Source organism: Panthera leo, chromosome C2, assembly GCF_018350215.1.
Source record: "Panthera leo isolate Ple1 chromosome C2, P.leo_Ple1_pat1.1, whole genome shotgun sequence".
Classification (NCBI taxonomy): Eukaryota; Metazoa; Chordata; class Mammalia; order Carnivora; family Felidae; genus Panthera; species Panthera leo.
The window spans coordinates 147187446-147207973 of NC_056687.1; the positions used below are offsets into that span (position 1 = coordinate 147187446).

The window sequence follows — 20528 nt, forward strand, 5'->3', positions numbered from 1 at the left end:
AAGCTGTAGGAGGTTTGTGTTTTGTTTTGTTTTGAGACCCTGTGACTTCTGAAAATATTTTCAGCAGGCAGCAATAAGGGGCTCCATGCCCAGTAGCATTTACCTCACTGCCACCTGCAGATGGGAGCATCTGTTCGTAGAACCCAGGACAGGAGCGACTCGACTACTCGGCCAACTGCCCCAACACCGAAGACGTCAGCTGAAGAAGAGGCGACTCCACGTCCATCATTAAATTCTGCTCCATTCATGTGAAAGGGCAGAAAGGAATAACTGCCCCAAACAGCACTGAACTTTACATACTTCAACCCGTATCAAGTAAAATCAATTGTGAGCAACAAGAATAGAAACCTAATCTCAACTGGCAGGAATTTGTAATTACTGAGTATCTTCAAGGACTCTGGTTTGAAGACTTTCAAGCGAGGAATATAATGAGAATGACGTTTATTGGCGACGGCCCCATGAAGAGCTTCTCCCTGCAGATACACAAGGACCAACTTGACGACGGCCTCAGACAGCAGAGCACTTAGCAAAATATCCTTGGCTCCACTTAAAGGCAAATTGGTTTCTGGAAATTTACATGTTAACCATTTGAGTACCTACGTCAATTATACGTGTAATTAGATCAAAATATAATGTGAAAATTTCAAATAGTATCAAAAGGGTACGCCTGGAACTTTCCTGTCTTGCAATCCTAAGTCCCCAGTGCTACCTCACCTGGGTAACCACTGTTAGTAGTTTGCTTTTCCTTCCAAAGACGGAGAGTGTGTGTATGAATGTATGTGCGTATGAGAGCGCGCGCGCGCGCGTGTGTGTGTGTGTGTGTGTGTGTGTGTGTATAGATCTCTCCTGTGTTTCTGGTTTGAAAGATTGGTAGCACGACGCACTTTCCCCAAGCCACCCACTCTTTTGTGTGTGTGTGTGTGTGTGTGTGTGTGTGTGTGTGTGTGTGTGTGTGTTTTACCTTATCGATTTTAATGTCTGGTTGTTTAAATGGTTTCAAAGTTTTCTTCTTCTGAGTATTTTAGAGACTCATTTATCAGAAACACCCCACTTCACAAGTTGTGCATTTCCAGTCTTGGGCAGTCTGGTACTAGCCATTCCCATGGGCGATCCCTTGATGAGGCCTAACTTGGCAGGCAGTGTTCTCCTTCCACACCGCGTCAACCCCTCCTATGGAACCTAAGTCAGCATCTGGCACTATGGTACAATTGCGACAGATGTGACCTCACTTAATCCTCCCCACAACCCATAATTCCATCTTCCCATCGACAGTGATGGTTGCCCACATTCATACATGGGGCACACAGACAGCCTTGCCCCCAGTGGCACTACAGGGCTGGTTTTGAACCCAATACTGTCCACCCCACAGCCTCACAGAAAGTGAGATCAGAGCCACTCACCACAACACCACACAATATGAACAATGCCGAACTGGTTAAGTATGGATCACAGCAGAGCTATCTGATATATGAGGAACAGGATCATCTGGACAGCCTAGCAAATCTTTGCAGGGGAGAGTCATTACAACTAGGTTTTAAGGCAAGGTCGCAGCTACTCCCGCATGATCCGCCTTCTGGTGGAACCTAGCTCGACAAGAGTTACCTGTCAGAAACAGAGCGGAGCTGGATGAGTTCATGTGACAAAAAGAACTGATACCTGTGAAGTGCTTACTGTCATTTAAGCTTACAAACCACCCTGTATGGTCGATGCCATCACTTTACTCAATTTAGAGACGTGGAAACTGAGGCGGAGAGAGATTAGGTTACTTGAGATGATAAGACTAGTCAGTTGCCTGTAAGTATCCCATACACAGCCAGAAACCAAATCCTTTGAACCCACTTCTTACTCCATCCTCATTACCAGATGCTCCGTGCGTTCTAAAACTTTTTATTTAACATCAAAAAAGATGAGAGAAGTGAAGACAGGCCATAAAACGGGAGAAACATTAGAAAATCCTTTTTCTGATGAGGGCTTAGTGTCTGGAACACACGAAGAACTCTTAACACCTCAACAAAAAGTAAAAATAAAAAATGAGAAAGGATTTAAATAGACATTTCTCCAAAGAAGATATACATACATATGGCCAACAAGCACACGAAGGGATGCTCAACATCATTAGCCATTCAGGAAACACACATCGAAACCACAGTGAGATACCACTTCCTACCCACTAGGTTGGCCGTCATCTAAAAGACAGACAATATGAAGTGTTGACAAAGATGTAGTAAAGTCAGAATCCTCCATACGTTGCCAGAGGGAACGTAAAATGGTGCAGCTGCTTTGGAAAACAGTTCGGTCGTTTCCCAAAACGTTAAGCAGAGTTACCATATGACCTTCTGCTTTCCAACATATACCCAAAAATGTTGAGAACAGATGTTCACACAAAAACTTTTACCCAAGTGTTAGAACAGCATTACTCATAATAGCCGAAAGGTGAAAGCAGCCCAAATATCAGTTAATGAATGGACTGAAAAGTCTGGCATGGGGGCGCCTGGGTGGCCCAGTTAAGCATCCAACTCTTGGTTTCGGCTCAGGTTGTGATCTCATGCGTTTCATGGGTTGGAGCCCTGCGTCGGGCTCCGGGCTGGCAGTGCAGAGCCTGCTCGGGATTCTCAGTCTCCCTCTCTCTCTGCCCCTCCCCCACTCGTGCTGTCTCTCTCAGTAAATAAAAACTTGAGAAAAAAAACAAAGAAAAATCTGGCATGTCCATATGATGGAATACTACTTAGCCATTAAAAGGAATCAAGTATTGATTCATGCTACAACAAGAAGGAACCCTGAAAACGAAATAAGCCAGGCACAGAAGGCCATCGCACAGGATTCCATTTACACGATGTCCAGAATGGGCAAATCCTTGGAGACAGCGGTTACCAGTTGCTAGGGGCTGGGGAGAGAGGGTGGGTGGGCTAATGGGAACAGAGGCTTTCTTTTGGGGGTGATACAATGTTCTGGAATGAAGCAGTAGTGATGGTTACACAATTTCGTAAATACACTGAAAAACACAGAATCGTACGTTTTCAAAAGGTAAATGTAATGGTACGTGAATTAGATCTCAAAGACAGCCCCTTGCTAGCTGTGTGACCTTGGCTGGGTAGGTAGGTTACTTATCGTCCCTGTGCCTTAATGTCCTTGCCTATAAAATGTGATAATAGTAACTACCTCATAGGGCTGTTGTGAGAAGTACAGAAGAAAATCCAAGAAAAGCCCTCACAGTACTTGCCACATAGAAATGGGTTCATAGATGCCATTCATTATTTTCTTTTCCCCAAAATGTGTTCCTTATATGGCTATTTTCTTCTCTCTTCAAAGAAAGTATTAAGATATATTTTGCTTGACTCCTAAATGTTACTCCAGATTGATTTGCAACTACTAACATCGCTTACGTAAAAAAAAAAAAAAAAAAAAAAAAATCCTTAAATGTTCGATCTAATGCAAAATACAGTATTTTAGGAAAATAGGACAACTTACGGTTTTTTTTAAAGAACCCAAATCTAACAGCACCGCCACCACCACTCCCACTGCTGTCACCAATGCCAGTAGGGAAGAGTGAGGAAGGAGGAAAGAGTTGATATTTAAAATGCACTAAGTGGGGGGCACCTCAGTGGCTGAGTCGGTTGAGCATCTGACTTCAGTTCAGGTCACGATCTCGCTCTTCTGGAGTCAGAGCCCCACACCGGGCTCGCTGCTGTCACCCAATCAGCACAGAGCCCTCTTCGGATCCTCTGTCCTCCCCTCTTTCTCTGACCCTCCCCTACTCACGCTCTCACTCTCAAAAACTAAATAAAGTCAGTAAATAAGTAAATAAAATACACTAATGTCCACCACCACATGTCCCAACAGTGGCAGGTATGAAGATACAGCTATGACTTCCCTGCGGTCTTGGGTCTTAAGGACACACAATCAGGAGGGCGCATGCGCTCGCTCACGCGCACACAGACCCTTGTGAGAAGGGATGTGCACAGGCGAGTACTGGTATAAAAGGGAACATGGAAGACAAAAGATCCCCCTCTGACCAGGCAGGTCAAGGAAGACATCACAGAAGCACATTAGCCTTGAAAACCACATGGGTGTTTGCCACAGGAAGAATGGAGAGGGAAACGCATCCCAGCAGGGGAAACAGCATCAACAAAGGCAAGGAAGCATGACCGTACCCAGTGTGCGTCTAGAACACTGAGTGCATGAGGTGGAGGGAAAGAAACTGCACCGGACACACGGTGGGCCTCCAATGCCAAGGTCAAGTTCAGGACTGTGTCTCGGGAAGCAGGCTGCTACTGAAGGTTGTTTGAGCCAGGGAGTAGCACCGTCGGCAGCCTTCCCTCGCCCCTCTGCTCCTAGCAGAAGCTTGTACTAGAGGTTCTGAAACAGCTGCAGTGGAGGGGGTGGTGGGGCGGGAGAGCAGGGAGAGAATCTGCCCACAAGAGAACACAAATTCCTGTCTTCAAACAAGGAAGGTGGATGTTTCTGATGCACAGACAGGACTGGAAAAGCAAGTGATCAAGATATTTAATGCCAAAGTCATGGAGCAGACCAGAACTCCTGGGACGAAGCACAGTAGGGAAGGGAAAGGCAGAGGTTTTATGGGGGGGAACCCTCTTCTTACCTTTAAAAAAACAGAGAGGTCCGTAGTACAAGAGATTAAGCTAGACATTGGTAAGTTCCCTCCTCAGAAACCATAAAGGAATCATTAAAGCTTTATCAGCAATGTCCAACAGAACTTTCTGTGATGATGGAAAGGTTCTATATCCATGCTGTCCAATATGGCAGCCATCAGCCAAATGTGGCTACTGAACACTTAGATGGTAGCTAAGTGCAACTGACGAATTGAATTTTAAAATTTAGTTTCAATTACAGCTGACCCTTGAACACGGGTTTGAATTGTGCAGGGTCCACTTCTACGTGGGTTTTTCTCACTAAATATGGTACAGTACCGTAAGTGTATTTCCTCCTATGATTTTCTTAACATTTTCTCGAGCTCATTGATAGTAAGAATGCTGTATATAACACAAAACATACGAAATGTGTGTTAATCAACTGCTTATGTTATAGGTAAGGCTTCTGGTCAAAAGTAGGCTATTTGTAGTTAAGTTCTGGGAGACTCACAAGCTATAAGCACATTTTCGATGGTGCAGGGAGCAGGGAGGTCAGCACCCTAACCCCTGGTTGTTCGAGGGTCAACTGTAACTTTTTTTTTTTTTGTAATTTTTTAAAGTAGGCTCCATGCCCAGCATGTGGGGCTTAAACTCACAACCTGAGCTGATGTCAAGATTTGGATGCTTGTAAGCCAATCTGACAATAAATTACATAAAAAAAAAAACAAAACAAACAAAAAAAAAAAACAAAAAGAAACAAAAAATTTGGATGCTTAACAGACTAAAGTACACGGGTTCCCCAAGGGTCAACTGTAATTTAAACTTAAAGAGTTACAGAGTCTCATGTGGTGGCACCTAGGTGGCTCAGTCGGTTGAGAGTCTGACTCTTGATTTCAGCTCAGGTCATGATCTCACTGTTTCGTGAGATCGAGCCCCACATCAGGTTCTGCAATGACAGCACAGAGCCTGCTTGAGATTCTCCCTCTCTCTGCCCCTCCCCTGCTCGCACTCTGCCCTTCTCAAAAATAAATTTAAAAAAAAAGAAAAAGAAAAAAAGCCTCACGTGGCCAGGTCTCTGTATCAGCACGGTTTTGGAACCTCCCTTTTGTCCTTATTTCTTACATCTATTGTTCTTTAGACAAGTGGTACAAAGGAAGTTTGGAATCTCTTCCCACTTTTTAACAAGAATTTTTTTTTAGTTTATTTATTTATTTTGAGAGAGACAGAGACGGTGCTAGTGGGGGGTGGGGGGGGAGAGAGAGAGAGGGAAAGACAGAATCCCAAGCAAGCTCTGCACTGACAGTCAAGAACCTGACGTGGGGCTTGAACTCACAAAACCATGAGATTGTGACCCGAGTTGAAACCAGGAGTCGGACGCTTAACCGACTGAGCCACCCAGGTGCCCCTCTCTTCCCACTTTTCAGTCATTCTATTACTTCTGAGTTATTCTGCATTGTTCTCAGAAGTCCCAACTTTGTTTAGTCATAAAAAAGGGACCAATGTCATTTGTCGGATTACCCCCAAGACTCTGAACATTCAGTCGGTGAGTTACCAGCAGTGCCTTCTCTAGGTGAATAAAACTGGGTTTTTTTGTTTTTGGTTTTGTTTTGTTTTTTTTGAGAATCGACCCACAGGACCTCGTCATTTGAATATTTTGGTAGCATTTTTGTTCGAATAGAGGAGGGGGGGTGGGGCTGGGATGCTGGACTAGATGGCATCTGACATCCCTTGTGGCCGCATGGTGCCAGATTCTACAGATGTCACTGGGTTCATCTCGGCAAGCAGGTGCTTCCTGTTGTGATGCAGCCTAACCAAGATATGAAAGCCCTTTGGCTCACGCCCCAGGGTGGCAGAGAGTCAGGGAAGTTCTAGTCTTTCACCTTCAGGAACAGAGATGGCTGACAAACAATGGCTCCAAATCTGCTTCCTCTTCACACTGGGCCGTGGATTTAACACGAAGTCAGCATTCCCCTCCCCAACTACCCCTCAACGGACAAGACTTCTAATTCCCCCAGAAGCAGTCCACACTTTCCCACGCCTCCCCCAGATGAGGTCTCCAGACGTCCCCAAGACAGGGTTCTCTGTACCTGGCAAGCCAGCCACCAGGGTCACCAGCAGGGCCTCCTGACACGAAGCACACTGCCCTGAGGGCACAAGGGCGCCCACAGAGAATGTTCTTCCCAGCACCAGCCTCTGCCAGGCCAGTCTATGACTCTCCCTCCTCCTTTCGCATCATCCCATGTCCCATCAAACCACGACTGAACCTCTCCATCACTGGGGAGTACCAGGCATCGTGGAAAAAGCAGAGGACAGGAGTTAGGAACTACCTCGCGGGGGTCAGCTGTCAGGGGGAGGCTGCAGGTTGTGTAGACGCGGGCAGGTCCTCACCCGGCATTAGCTTCCGAAGAACTGCACCCCCATCCCCGACCCTTAGGGCTGTCCACGTCCCAGAGACGACGGAGGAGACTGTGCTCTAACACCACAAAAGCTCACGTGAATTGACGTGTCAGCTATCATTTTCGAGGATGGGGAAAAAAATACTTATGATTTGGGCAGCTTCTGGCATGAATATTGACATATGCGCTCCTTGAAACTCTGCAGCTTTCACTGCTCATCTAAGACCTCCTAAGACTTATAATGAATTTAAAACCCCGTGCCAATCCTATTCCTCCATGACCAAATTTGCATTTTAATTTAGAATTACCTAACAAAGGCGAGGAGCTCTAACCACGCACCATTCTGATCTGACCATGGTGTCTTCAAACACCCGACAGACACAGATTCCCTGGGACCCACCGTCTCAAGTGAACATGGTCGTCAGTGTCTGCTCTCAGGGGACACACGATCGAGGGGAGGATTCGGATGGAATGGAAGTCTCTGGAAGCCCAAAGTAGTAAGTACAAAGATAGTGTCAGGCCCGGGACCCTGAGAACCCAGAGGAAGGACTTCAAATACAAGGGGCAGTGTTAACTCCTTCAAATGCCTCGAATTTCTCCATTTCCTCACCTAATTTCCCCCACAGATCAGAAAAGCCTTCTACATTTTCGATGTTGTTGGACAGGTAAGTCACCAAGAAAGATGTACCTTTCTTTCTTCAACTTCCCATCTAGAAGGAAACAAGAGCAGAGCAAGGAAGAACAAATGAGAGGTGGCCAAGATGGAAAGGCATGTTGCTGCCTGGACGTAAAACAGTGTAGATCCCAGAAATGCTCTAAGAAATGGCAATACTCTCGCACAGTCCTTTTAAAGATAAAACAACCCGACACAGAGAAAGGCCTGTGACCCAAGCCTGGTCTTACGGTCCATCCTCACGGAGAGGTAAGCTGCTCAAAAAACAGATTTGAGCGATTTCTGTGCACGTCCAGAAAACAGAGGGGAAGGATGGACCTACAAATGTGGTCATGTGATCTCCATTTATCCACACACACAAGTGTTTAGAGATATGTACACCTAGGGGCGCCTGGGGGGCTCGGTCTGTAAAGCATCCAGCTCTTGACTTTGGCTCAGGTCATGACCTCAAGGTCATGAGATTAAGACACCCCCCCCTTCCCACCCCATAAGGCTCTGTGCTAGGTGTGGATTCTGCTGGAGATTCTCCCTCTCCCTCTCTCCCTCTCCCCTGCTTGCATGCATGCTCTCTCTTAAAATAAACAAATAAATAATACAAAATAAAAAAACGGTCAAGGAAACTAAAATCTTCAAAATCTGAATCTGAATGTCCTTAAATGCTTCTTTTTTTTTAATGTTTTTTTTTTATTTTATTTTTGAGACAGAGAGAAACAGAGCATGAACGGGGGAGGGGCAGAGAGAGAGGGAGACATAGAATCAGAAGCAGGCTCCAGGCTCTGAGCCATCAGCCCAGAGCCCGACGTGGGGCTCGAACTCACGGACCGCGAGATCGTAACCTGAGCTGAAGTCGGACGCTTAACTGACTGAGCCACCCAGGCGCCCCGTGAATGTCCTTAAATGCTTCTTAATCACTTGACTACGGTCCTCATTATCCCACAGGTCAAAGGTAACTTGAAAACAGCATCACTCAGAAGTGTCTCCAACTCCCTATCCGGAAATACAGACTTCCGCTAATTTTCAATGACCCCGAGTTCTCGGATATGGCTATTTGCAAATGACATTCACATAACCACAAATGGATTAAAAAGCATACTTGCTTTCCTTGAGGATGGTGTCAAAGCCCCGAGGGCGGCCGAGATGTGGGACTATCAAGCAGCAGTCTTACCAAAAATGGGCACAAGCACCTGAGCCCCTAATTCCATGGACTGCTTCAAGCGGGCAGCCGGCTTTCACCTGCATTACCTCGTTGGCCCACAGGGCCACTTCAGGAGACAGAGGATACCATTTCAAAGACGAGGACCGAGGATCAGAGGAAATAAAAGTGACCTGGGCTGGTACGCTCAACACATAACTGGCAGAGTGGGATTTAAATTGGAGGACCTCTCAGGGCACCTGGGTGGTTCGGTCGGTTAAGCATCTGACTTTGGATTTCGCTTGGGTCACGATCTCATGGTTTGTGAGACCGAGCCCCATATCGGGTGCTGCACTGACAGCTCAGAGCCTTCTTGGATTCTCTCTCTCCCTCTCTGCCCCATTCCTCCACTCACATTCTCCTTCCCTCCCTCCCGCCCTCTCTCAAAATAAACTTTTAAAAAAAGGCAGGATCTCTCACTCTGCATTCCCCAATATTTCTTCTAAAGCAGAATGTCGTGAGCAGAAACACGTGTATGCTCAGCCAGAAGACACTTTTCATTCAAAGTTCACGGGGAGTTGCCCAAAGTGCTCACCATTAGAAGCTTACAGCACAAAATGTAGTGCAAAAGGCCAAAGTTGCTTTCAAGCAAAGTTACTGAAAAATTCTGAAATAAGACCTATTTAAAAGACTGGGGAAGGGCTCTCTTGAGTATATAAAAATTACAGGTGTCCTATTCAGAGCTGTCCCCTCAAGTGTTATAAAACATGGAGTTCATGGGAGGAGAACACCATCCCGAACCTTCCCATCAGCACCTAGCAGGAAACCAGGACGAGGGATGAGGGGGAGGGGGACTGTTTAGCAACTCTGCCTCTTGTCCCCATCTACTCACTTAATGGCTATCTGACTTTGAGCCTATCGCTTAGGTTCAATGGGTCTCAGTTTTCTAATATGTAAAAATGGAGATATTACCTATGTCACAGGACCAGTGTGAAGGGTAACAGGATCCTGAGGGATGGTCACTCACATGGAAAGTATTAAACATCATTACTGGGGTCAGTCGGTTAAGCGTCCGACTTCGGCTCAGGTCATGATCTCACGCTTTGTGAGTTCAAGCCCCACGTCGGGCTCTGTGCTGAAAGCTCGGGGCCTGGAGCCTGCTTCAGATTCTGTCTGTCTGTCTGTGTGTCTCTCTCTCTGCCCCTCTCCCCCTATGCTCGCTCTCAAAAATACGCATTTAAAATAAATAAATAATAATAATAACAATAAACATCATCACTTCCGTCAACCGTTCCTTTCCCATGCTCAGGCTTATGGCGGTACCCATAACACCACTATGCCTAATCCTAGGGGTCTCCGAACACCAGCTACTTGATAAAAACTAGACACCCACCCCTACGTTTGATACTTCAAAGTCACATGCAAGTAAATTCTCACGAGAACCGTTGCTTACAGCTCTCTCTGAACACTTTCCAATCAATGCTTTATGTTGCTTGAATTTTTGTACCACATCAAAAATAAGACGTTTTGCTTTGTCGTTGGTGTTTCCAGAGAAAGTCACTGTTCTGGTCGTCTTAGCAGACACGCCTCACACCCTTGCAGCTGTACCTCGAATAACACCAGAGACCACAAGATGAACCTATGTGACACCCTGAGATTTCAAAAACTAATCCTGTTTTCTGAAATCCAGGAACAGATTTAGAAATTTTGTAACATGCGTATTTTTTTTAATTTTTTTTTTTTCAGAGGAACTTTTCATGTACGTGCATGAAAGGGAAAAGGGCAGAGAAAGGAGAAGGAGAGAGAGAATCTCAAGCAGGCTCCATACCGTGAGTACAGAGCCCAACTTGGGGCTCAATCTCCTGAGCTGTGACCATGACCTGAGCCAAAATCAAGAGTCAGATGCTTAACTGAGCCACCCAGGAGCCCCTAATCTGAGAATTTAGAAATTAATTTGGGGATTGGTAATCACTTTTGATTCTTGAAAAAGATATTAAGAACAAAAAGTACCACACATCCACTAAAATAGCTAAAATTAAAAAGAATCGACTACTGACACACCAGCATGGATGAAATTCAGAAGCACTGCATAAAGTGAAAGTAGTCTGATATGAAAGGCTGTACAAGTCAGTTTATAGAACATTCTAGAAAAAACAAAACTACACATAGAAAATGGATGGTGGCTGCCTAGAGCTCATGGGGAGGGGAAGGAATCGACCCCAACAGGGTAATGAGGGAACTCTGAGGGGCAGTAGAATGTTAATTGTGGTGATGGTTACATGACTGCATGCATCTATCAAAAAATAAATTTTATACTTAAAAAGGAGGAATTTCACTTCATGTAAATTACACCTCAATAAACCTAATTTTTTTAAAAAGGCAATCAATAAGTCAGTACTCTATATCTTCTACAATAAAAAGAATATTTTAACCCTCAAAAAGCAAAGCAATGTAATTTCTGAATAAAAAGCAGTCCTTAGTATTAAATAAAGCGGACTTTAGGCATATTTAGGAAATGTCTTTTCCATTTCACTTCTGGATTAGGGGAAACATCATCGGGTATTGTCTGAGACAAGTCTGGATTTCAAGAGTTGCTGGACAGGTCCTCTGGGAAGCCCTCTGCAGGCTCTATGAATACAGTTATCCTGCAGTTCTCACTCTGTGTGTGTGTGTGTGTGTGTGTGTGTGTGTGTGTGTGTGTGCGCGCGCGCGCACACACACACACACACACCCCTTTATCCATTCACCAGCCAGTGGACATTTGGGCTCTTTCCCTACTTTGGCTATTGTCAATAGTGCTGCTATAAACATTGGGGTGCATGTAGGGAACACTTGATTTTAAGTAAAAAGTTTTCAGGGTGCCTGGGTGGCTCAGTCGGTTCAGTGTCTGACTTTAGCTCAGGTCATGATCTCATGGCTCAGAAGATTGAGCCCCACGTCAGGCATCAGCGCACAGCCCGCTTCAGATCCTAGGTTTCCATTTTTCTCTGCCCCACCCTCACTCGTTCTAAGATAAACAAACATTAAATAGATAGATACATAGATAGATAAAAAGTTTTTAAAAGGCAATGATTCCAAGCAATCATAGGGAGAATATTCTCTATCATCTACTGGGGAAGGATCTGACTTGCTCAGAGTGAAGAAAGAACAGAGTGAAGAGAAGGCTTATTTAGCATATGTTCCTAATAACCACGATGCAAAGTAAGTAGCCGTCCCACCGTTAACTGGACATCAAGTTCACTGTTACATTAAGCCCAACTTCATTTTCACTAACTCTTGCCTAAGGAGCTTCTTGGATTTCATAATGCGTCTGCTGAACAACCAGGTCTGTTTAAAAATTTTAAAGTTATTATTCACTAGCTACACTACAAATGAGTGATGGTTAGGGATCTCACCTTCAGTCTCAAGAAATCCTACAGGCCCTACCATCTAAATTATTATTTATTTGGGTTCTACATTAACAGGTTAATCTGTATTCCTGAAACTGCCCAGAGACTACATCAGAGTAAATCAAATTCTCCTTCAGAGAATCTTCAAATTCGCTTCCTATTTCTTACTACCATTACGAGGTCCTTACCTTTCCTGGTCTCCAGTGATTCATCTAAACATCAATGCACTTAAAATTGGTTTCCCTACCTCAATTCTTACATCCAAAAGAAATTCCAGATGAATGAATGATTTCAACACGATAATTTAACTATAAATTCATAGGAAGAAAACACTGAAGAATGTTTTCATGATTTTATCTATTTATTTTGAGAGAGAGAAAGAATCCCAAGTAGGGTCTACACAGCCAGTGCAGAGCCAACTGCAGGGCTTGAACTCACCAACCATGAGATCGTGACCTGAGCCAAAATCGAGAGTCGGAGGTTTAACAGACTGAGCCACCCCGGCACCCCTGTTTTCATAATTTTAGAACAAAGAAGCCTTTTCTAATAAGCATGATGTACAACCAAAAGCCAAAAATGAAAATATTCAAAAATGTGACCACAAAAATTAAATATTCTACATAGCAAAAAAAATGTATTCAAAGTCAAAATACAGGTGACCTACTGGGAGAAAAGATCTACAATACGAATGACAGGCAAAGGACACGTATGCTAAATCCATACACAGCTAAGTGTACAAAGATGTTTATTACAGCATTATGTGTAACAACCTAAATGTCCATCAGTAGAGGACTTAAAGCACTGCTGACATCCATTCCTTAGAAAATCCATCCTAAGACTCCAATACATGCCACAGGTCTAATAAGAAAGGTCTCCAAAATGTATTTTTTTTTTCAAAAAGCCAAAAAGGTAAAAACTGTATGCATGATACAATCCCATCTGTGTAAAAAATACAGATGCAGATGTACATACTAACACTAATCTACTCGAATGATGTTAAGGGCAATGATCTCTAATGAGCGTATGTGGCCATGGAGGGAGAGATTTTCTTTTTATTTTATGCCCTTGTGTTCTCCTTTATAAAAAAGTAAAAAGACACGCATAAAAAGAAAAGCATTTTTAAACCGCCCTAACCTAGGCATTTATAAAATACTGACGAAGCGTCCAGAACTCCTACCATAATTCTTGGAAAATAAAACAAGCCAGGGAGAAAAAGCGCTTTAGACGTAGGGCCCTACCTACGGTAACCCAGATGCTGCTTGGGGTAAGTCAAGAAGGATGAGTGAATCTGCGGCAAGCCAAGTCAAAGAAAAGAGTCTCCTAAAAGAAAAATAAACAGCGGACGAAATCACTGTGAAGAAATCATTTCAGGTTGTACTTAGAGGCAGAACAGGGAGGAGGTGTAACCAAGCAAGACATTTCCCTTGGCCCTGGGCAACACAGCCGACTGGTTATATAGGATTAGAAGTATCAGAGGTTTCGCATGGGGGTCTTTCTATTGGATGTGTGGAATGTGGAAGCAAACCGCCATCGGGTACGTACCTAAATTTGAATTAATGATATAAAAAGGGGTAAGTCCCAGAACACCTGGGTGGCGCCATCGGTTGAGTGTCCAGCTTCAGCTCAGGTCATGATCTCACAGTTCGTGGGTTCGAGCCCCACATCAGGCTCTGTGCTGACAGCTCAGCCTGCTTCAGATTCTGTCTCCCTCTCTCTCTGCCCTTCCCCTGCTCATGCCCTGTCTCTCTCTCTCTCTCTCTCTCTCTCTCTCTCGCTCTCTCAAAAACAAACATTAAAAAATTTTTTAAAGGGCTAAGTCCTTTGAGCACTGATTTTAACCAATATTTATTGCCCTCAATAAGTTTATTTTGCAATCATTTCCTGTATTCTAATGATTTCTAATGAAATCCTCCGAATAACCTCTGAAAATGCCTACCTCCTATTTCCCACCTCGGAGATCCAACACCTCCTACAGATCCCTTGGAGAAAAGAATTCATGCTTGCGTGCCAAATTACCCAAGAACGTTTTTACACTTAGAACGCTGAAGCTCCTTGCAGAATATTCAGTCAGTTTTGGGTCTGGGTTTTAAGGATCAGTGACAACCACCAGTCCTCGCGAATGACAAATCTGACTGCTACACCTCCACGCTGAAATCACCCACTCCAGCTTCTCAACAGGCCAATTAACAGCTGCCTACGTGGACAGCACGCACAGCAACTGAAGTATCCTTCCAGAATCAGTTCCAATGAGGGGTCTGTAGGCCTCTTCATTCTACCCACAAGCTTAATCCTGCTACTTCCCTCTTGGCTCTACATTTAAATGCAACAGGACAGGTATGAATTCCCTTACAGTGGGTAACTTGAAAATAACATGAAAAACAGCTTCCCCAAAGAAACAGATAACTGGGCTAAAGGGTAGCTATTCGAATTACTCCAATGCCTCCTTGCTTCCCTGTGGTTACTTACCTTAGAACTCGTTTCCATGTGGTATTTGGAACAGGCTCGAAGCTGAGTCACCCAAAACTGTTTCTCCTTTGCATCAGCAGCTAAAATGGAAAAAAAAAAAACATTTGCAGAGATTGTTCCAAAACGTATCCAACCTATTTCTACACCCACCTAAGGGGTTGGAGGCCCAGGGAGTGAGGTAGGGAGAGAAAGGAAAACAAAGGCAGATCATAATATTCTCAAGCAGAATGTGCTTACACCAAAAAAAACCAAATTACACTAAATCTCAACAGAAAATTCCCTCTTAAACCACTTAAAAATGTACTCTGCAAGGGCTGTTATCAGAAAAATTTTGCCTTTTTTTTTTTACCCTCTTAAAAAAAAGTCATTGGGAAAACATGATTTTTTGAATGTTTATTTTTGAAAGACAGTGCGGATGGAGGAGGGGCAGAGAGAGTGGGAGACAGAAGATCTGCAGAGGGCTCTGTGCTGACAGCAGAGAGCCCAACGCGGGGGCTCGAACTCACAAACTGTGACGAAGTCGGACGCTTAACCAGCTGAGTCACCCAGGCACCCCAAAACGTGATTCTTTTTAAGTGCCTCTAGTCTCTAAGTATAGTTTTCCAGGGCCTTTGGTTGTTATCAGTTTTGTACCATGAACTTATTAGCATCTACGAAATAAGCATCCAATTGAATTATTTTAATATGTGTTCTCAATGATTCGTATTATGATTGGACAGAACAAGATACCAAATGCTGCTTTAGGTTCTCCCAAAGAGACATTAAAATACAAGTCAACTGTATAGTCATGATCTTTCATCTACACTCCCATCTCTCAAATCTACCAAATCGTTTTCTTAGACTATCATGGGTACATAACAGGGTCTAATAAAATCTAAATCATCGATTTCGCTGCATAATTAACTGCAAAAATCGTTTAAAATGACATTAACTACATAAATGTTGACTACGCAGAAAACAGAATGATTCCCTGGAACCTCAGCTTGAACTTTTGGGTGAAGAAATCTAGGGAGGTAGACCAGATGTACTTGACTTCCAAAGGATTCTGCAGAAACTAGAGTCTTTTTCTTTAGGAAAAGCCACGCGTCTATGGACAGCAAGATTCATTCAACTCTACATGGACGTGAGATGTGCACTGAGAAAACCGATACCCAGACCCCTCTTGGGATGAGCCAAGGACCGGCCAGATATGTGCAGAAACTTATCCTGCCTTCTCCGTAGTTGCTAACTTTCAGCTAAATTTAGCCCTTGCGATAATGTCACGCATATAATAAAACTTTTATATTTGCTATTAAAACTACCCTTAAAAAAAAAAACCCTGGGGTTTAATAATCCTGAGAATAATATCAACTCTTACAAGGCAAAATGAGATGGCTCAATTGTCAAATTAGTCAGGTATTTCTTTTGTGTGGGTTCGTGTCATTTTATAAACCACAGGCAGGGGGGAAGTGCCATTAAGGTTTTCACCTGCTTTTGTTTCTGCTCTAACAATTTATTAAGCAATAAACAACAAAACGAAATCAAGGACCACGTAAATCTAGCCAGCTGGAACGCGCACGGCATGAATCTCCAAAGAGAACATGAATCTTATTACTGTGTTTCCGAAAACTGAAAAACTTTTTCAACTAAAGGCATTATTATTTCGTAGGCTTTTGGATTGTTTTATAGGTTCTGAAATAAGACTTGTATGTAGACAATAAAGAAACATTTGCTTATTCCATCTCTTGGCAGTAGATCTTGAAGGTAAGACCACGAAATTGGGCTCGGAGGCACGGAGTCAGCCCTCAGTGTGGCTCTGCAGAGGCTGACCTGTCATGATCAGTTCCTTGGGGTCAAGGATATGGGATAAAAAGGGGCCTTTTCTGCCTACTGAGCCCTCACTTGGGCAAAGAAAAAAATGTATGACGGCAGAATTAGCAACCAACCCCCAACACGTAATATATACAAGTACTACCCTTCCTCAGACCCTAACAACATTCACTCAGGGTGTGTGTGCGCACATATGCACACACACACACACACACACACACACACACCCCAATATGTGCATTTGGATTTTTGTTCCATTGTTCTGTCATTAGAAGAAAACTGACAATTTTTCTGGCAATGCAACTGTAATGGAATGCTGGTGGAATGATCTGGCAATCAAATTACACTGCTACAGTCAAGTCTGGCTTTGCTGAAAACCTGGAGGATGGATGTGCCTTGGGGGTGGCAGGACCTGTAGCTCTGGCTAAATGCGGGCTCCCTGGGGAATCTGCCTCCATGAAGACGCTAAGCAGACTTCAGTTCTCAAGAAGCAAAGAGAAAGGGGAAAAAAACAAAAAGGAAATTAACTCAACAGCAAGCAGATAGATGGCTTCCTCACCAGGCTTTAATACTGGAGTGAAGGGGCCCTTCACTGAGAGGTGTTCTAGAAAAATCCTGAGGGAAGGGCACGATGACCCCTGAAAGGCTTGTTTTGTCCTCCGAATACAGCCCCACAGGGGACCGTAGTAGAAGGTCAAAGAAGATATACATCGAACTAAGACGAAACATCTGAGATCCGAAAGCTGAGCTGGCCCTACTATCACTCACCTCTTGTCTGTCCTACTTCCTCAGTTACTTAAGACAAGCAATTCCTAGGGTCAGCTGTGTGTCCCACCCCAGGGGTAAATAAGAGAGGGGTGTCTGTCACCACAGAGCCCTGAAACAGCAAACTGTTAAAGGTGATTTTAAACAATCCAAAGAATTAAGATTCAACACACAGAAACAGGGGCGCCTGGGTGGCTCAGTCGGTTAAGCGGCCGACTGCGGCTCAGGTCATGATCTGGCGTGATCTCACGTGAGTTCGAGCCCCGCGTCAGGCTCTTTGCTGACAGCTCAGAGCCTGGAGCCTGCTTCAGATTCTGTGTCTCCCTCTCTCTGCCCCTCCCCCGTTCATGCTTTGTCTCTCTCTGTCTCAAAAATAAATAAATGTTAAAAAAAAAATTTAAATTAAAAAAAAAAATAAACACACAAAAACAAAAGCCGGGAGCCATCACCATGGTAACTATGCGCGTAGCCCAGGAGACGGGTCTGAAAAGCGAGGAGGAGAACGTACCTCTCAGTTTATACATCTCTCCGTTAGCGGAATACACCACCAGCATGTGGGGGGCTTCGTCGCTCAGGGACACTATGGCTCCAGACAGAGACAGGGCTCCCCGAGGCTTCTGGTGTTTGCTCTGCTCATTCACAAAATACTGCAGGATGCCGGCCTCAAAATCCAGCACGAAGTACCTGTGCGGAGAAACCACAGCGCGTCATTCTCTCTTCTGCAGCCCGCTCCTCACGGCCAAGGAGGAAACTCAGCCTCGAGTCAACGTCAAGCCTCCAGATTCGGGAGGGCGGAGACCCAAAGTCCCTCCTGGTGACCCCCCAAAAGTCAGCGCGTGAGGAGGGAGAGCGCTCCCGAGTCTTAAGTCAGAAGGGGCGCTTATGACAGGCCGCCGGGGGCAAGGCGAGGGCCAGCTCCCTTCAGGACTTGGTGCCATGCCCACTGCCTCGCCTGGTGCCCGCCGGTGCCACAGGAAACCTCCAAACGACCCGGAAGACAAAAACCCAAAAAAAGCAAACAGGTGGAATGGGACGCAGACTCGGGTGACACCCCGTAGGACCTCACGGGAACAGCCAGAATTCTCTAAGCCTTGAAGAGAGGCTGTTTGACACCCAAGGAACAGCAAGCCGGGCCTCGAGCTTCCCGTCGGTGGTAGGGGTAACCCCGAGGAGCCGGAGATCCAGGCCCCTGTTGGGGACCCGGGGGCGCTCACGCAGCCACCAGGCACACTCCGGCAGCCCTTCTAATGCATCGTTTTCACGCCAACTGGCAAGAGCTCCGTCGGCTCTGGGAGGCCACAACGCCGGGCCCATAAGTTGCCTCAATCGTTCAAGCAGATCTTCGTAGCCAAACATCCGGCCTGCTTACACTCTCAACCTGTCACCTAGGAAGTAATCACAACTTCCCCTTCTCCACCAGGACGGAAAGGTCTTCACTGCAGGTTCAAGCTCTTCCTGGGGCCTAGAGGCTCACTACGGCCCCCGCTGATTCTTCCACCTTCTACCTTTCTGCTCCACTCCTACCGGCTCTCCTTCCTCAAAGTCTCCTAGTTGTCTCCCACCACAGGACCTTGGCTCGTGCCGTTCCCCATCTGGAACAGTTACCCAAAGTGTGGTCCACAGATTCCGGTGGCCCACACAGCACAGGTGAACTACATGCTAGTCATGACTCAACCACAACGCGACCGAGGGGTGGGAGAGCAGGTCCTTCGCCAGGGTCTGAAAAACACTCGCCCAGAATGCCACTCCCCCCCCCCCCCCGCCTGGGCTACAGTTCCTTCACCCTCTTGCCATGTTAACTTCTCAGCCTTCAGGAACAACTCAAGGGCCACCCACTTGAGAAACCACCTCGTGATATTCCAACACTCCTCCCATAAGCTCCCGGAGCACCTTGAAACCGCCCTTCCCAGACTGGCCCCGGTGGGAGTCTACACTGGCCGGAGTCTCTAATTCCACCTCTAGTGTCCCCCCCTAGACTACACTCCTTGGAAGCAGAACGGTGGTGTCCTCCCCATGCCCAGCACAGTGCCTGCTGCTTGGCTAGTAACATCGGCTTAATGAATTATTGAAGGGGCAAGAAAGCCCCATGGGATTCCAGTTTCCAAGCCAGGCACCAAAGCACCTGGGTCACTACTGTGACCTCACAGAGGCACTGCAAAAATATTTTATGTTTCTGAGGGCTACACGGCAATATTCAACACGGGCCAGACACCGTGCGTGTTACTGACGCCAGTCGATCTCCAGTTTCCAAGTTAGGTTGCGCTACATTCCTTGCAACGACATCGTGTCTGTGCAAAGTTGAGTTTTCGGCAGGTGCTGGGGTAAAACGCAAAGATGAATGTGGAAGAGGAAGAAAGAGGGCAGCAGAGTGCCCAACACGACCCCAAGGTTTGGGAAGCCACGCAGGAACCCGCGGGGGCCCACACGCCACCCTCAAGTAATTGTGGTGATTTAAGAAACAAACACATCTCTCCTTTTATCCTTATGATTTTTCTTCAAATACCCAGGTGTCAGAACATAAATATGTATGAAGTGGTGTGGAACCAACTAGTTAATAAATGAAACATAAGGGTTTTTTTTTTAACCTATAAGCACCACGGACCAAGGAAGTTTACAACCCTCTGCTCTAATTCATTTTCGCAGTAACCTAACAATCATCCCCATTTTATAGATGTCCTGAGATCTCAAGAAACTCAAAATCCAAGAGCCAGGCTCGGCTGACCCCACCACCTTTGATGGTCATGCCAGCCCTCCCCCGGGCACTTCCTCCGCGTCACCTGTCCTGCCCTTCCTTAGGTACTTTATTCTCCCCACCTTCCTGCTCCAACAGAGCTGACCCAGTGAGCTGGAAGCTCCCTTCCCAGCAACGGAAGTGTCCCATCCCCTACCCACCCCCCCACCCACAGAACAGGGTGCAGCCATCTCATTAGCCCCTGACACCCCAGATCTCCGTCCTCCAGAGCTCCAATTCCTCTAAGAAATCTTCCACTCCCGAGGCACCTAGGTGGCTCAGTTGAGCATCCGACTTCAGCTCAGGTCATGATCTCACGGTCTGTAGGTTCGAGCCCCATGTCTGGCTTTCTGAGGACCGTGTGGACCCAACTTTGGATTCTGTCGCCCTCTCTCTCTGCCCCTCCCCACTCGAGCTCTCTCAAAATAAACATTAAAAAAATGTTAAGAGTACCTTACAACCTAGCAATTGCACCGCTAGATATTTATCCAAAGGATGCAAAAATGCCGATTCGAAGGGGCACGTGCACCCAAATGTTGACAGCAGCACTGTGAACACCAGCCCATTATAGAAAGAGC

At 45.6% G+C, this 20528-nt stretch overlaps 1 protein-coding gene across 1 annotated transcript in view; it reads right to left on the reverse strand.

The window, feature by feature from the left end:
* OSBPL10 (oxysterol binding protein like 10) overlaps positions 1-20528 on the reverse strand; it is a 305042-nt gene that overhangs the window by 178981 nt on the left and 105533 nt on the right. Inside the window, exons 2-3 of the mRNA XM_042954884.1 lie at positions 17728-17903; positions 14646-14725 (exon numbers count right to left, since the gene is read on the reverse strand). Of these exons, the coding sequence (XP_042810818.1) occupies positions 14646-14725; positions 17728-17903 (256 nt within the window). The remainder of the gene's footprint in view (positions 1-14645; positions 14726-17727; positions 17904-20528) is intronic.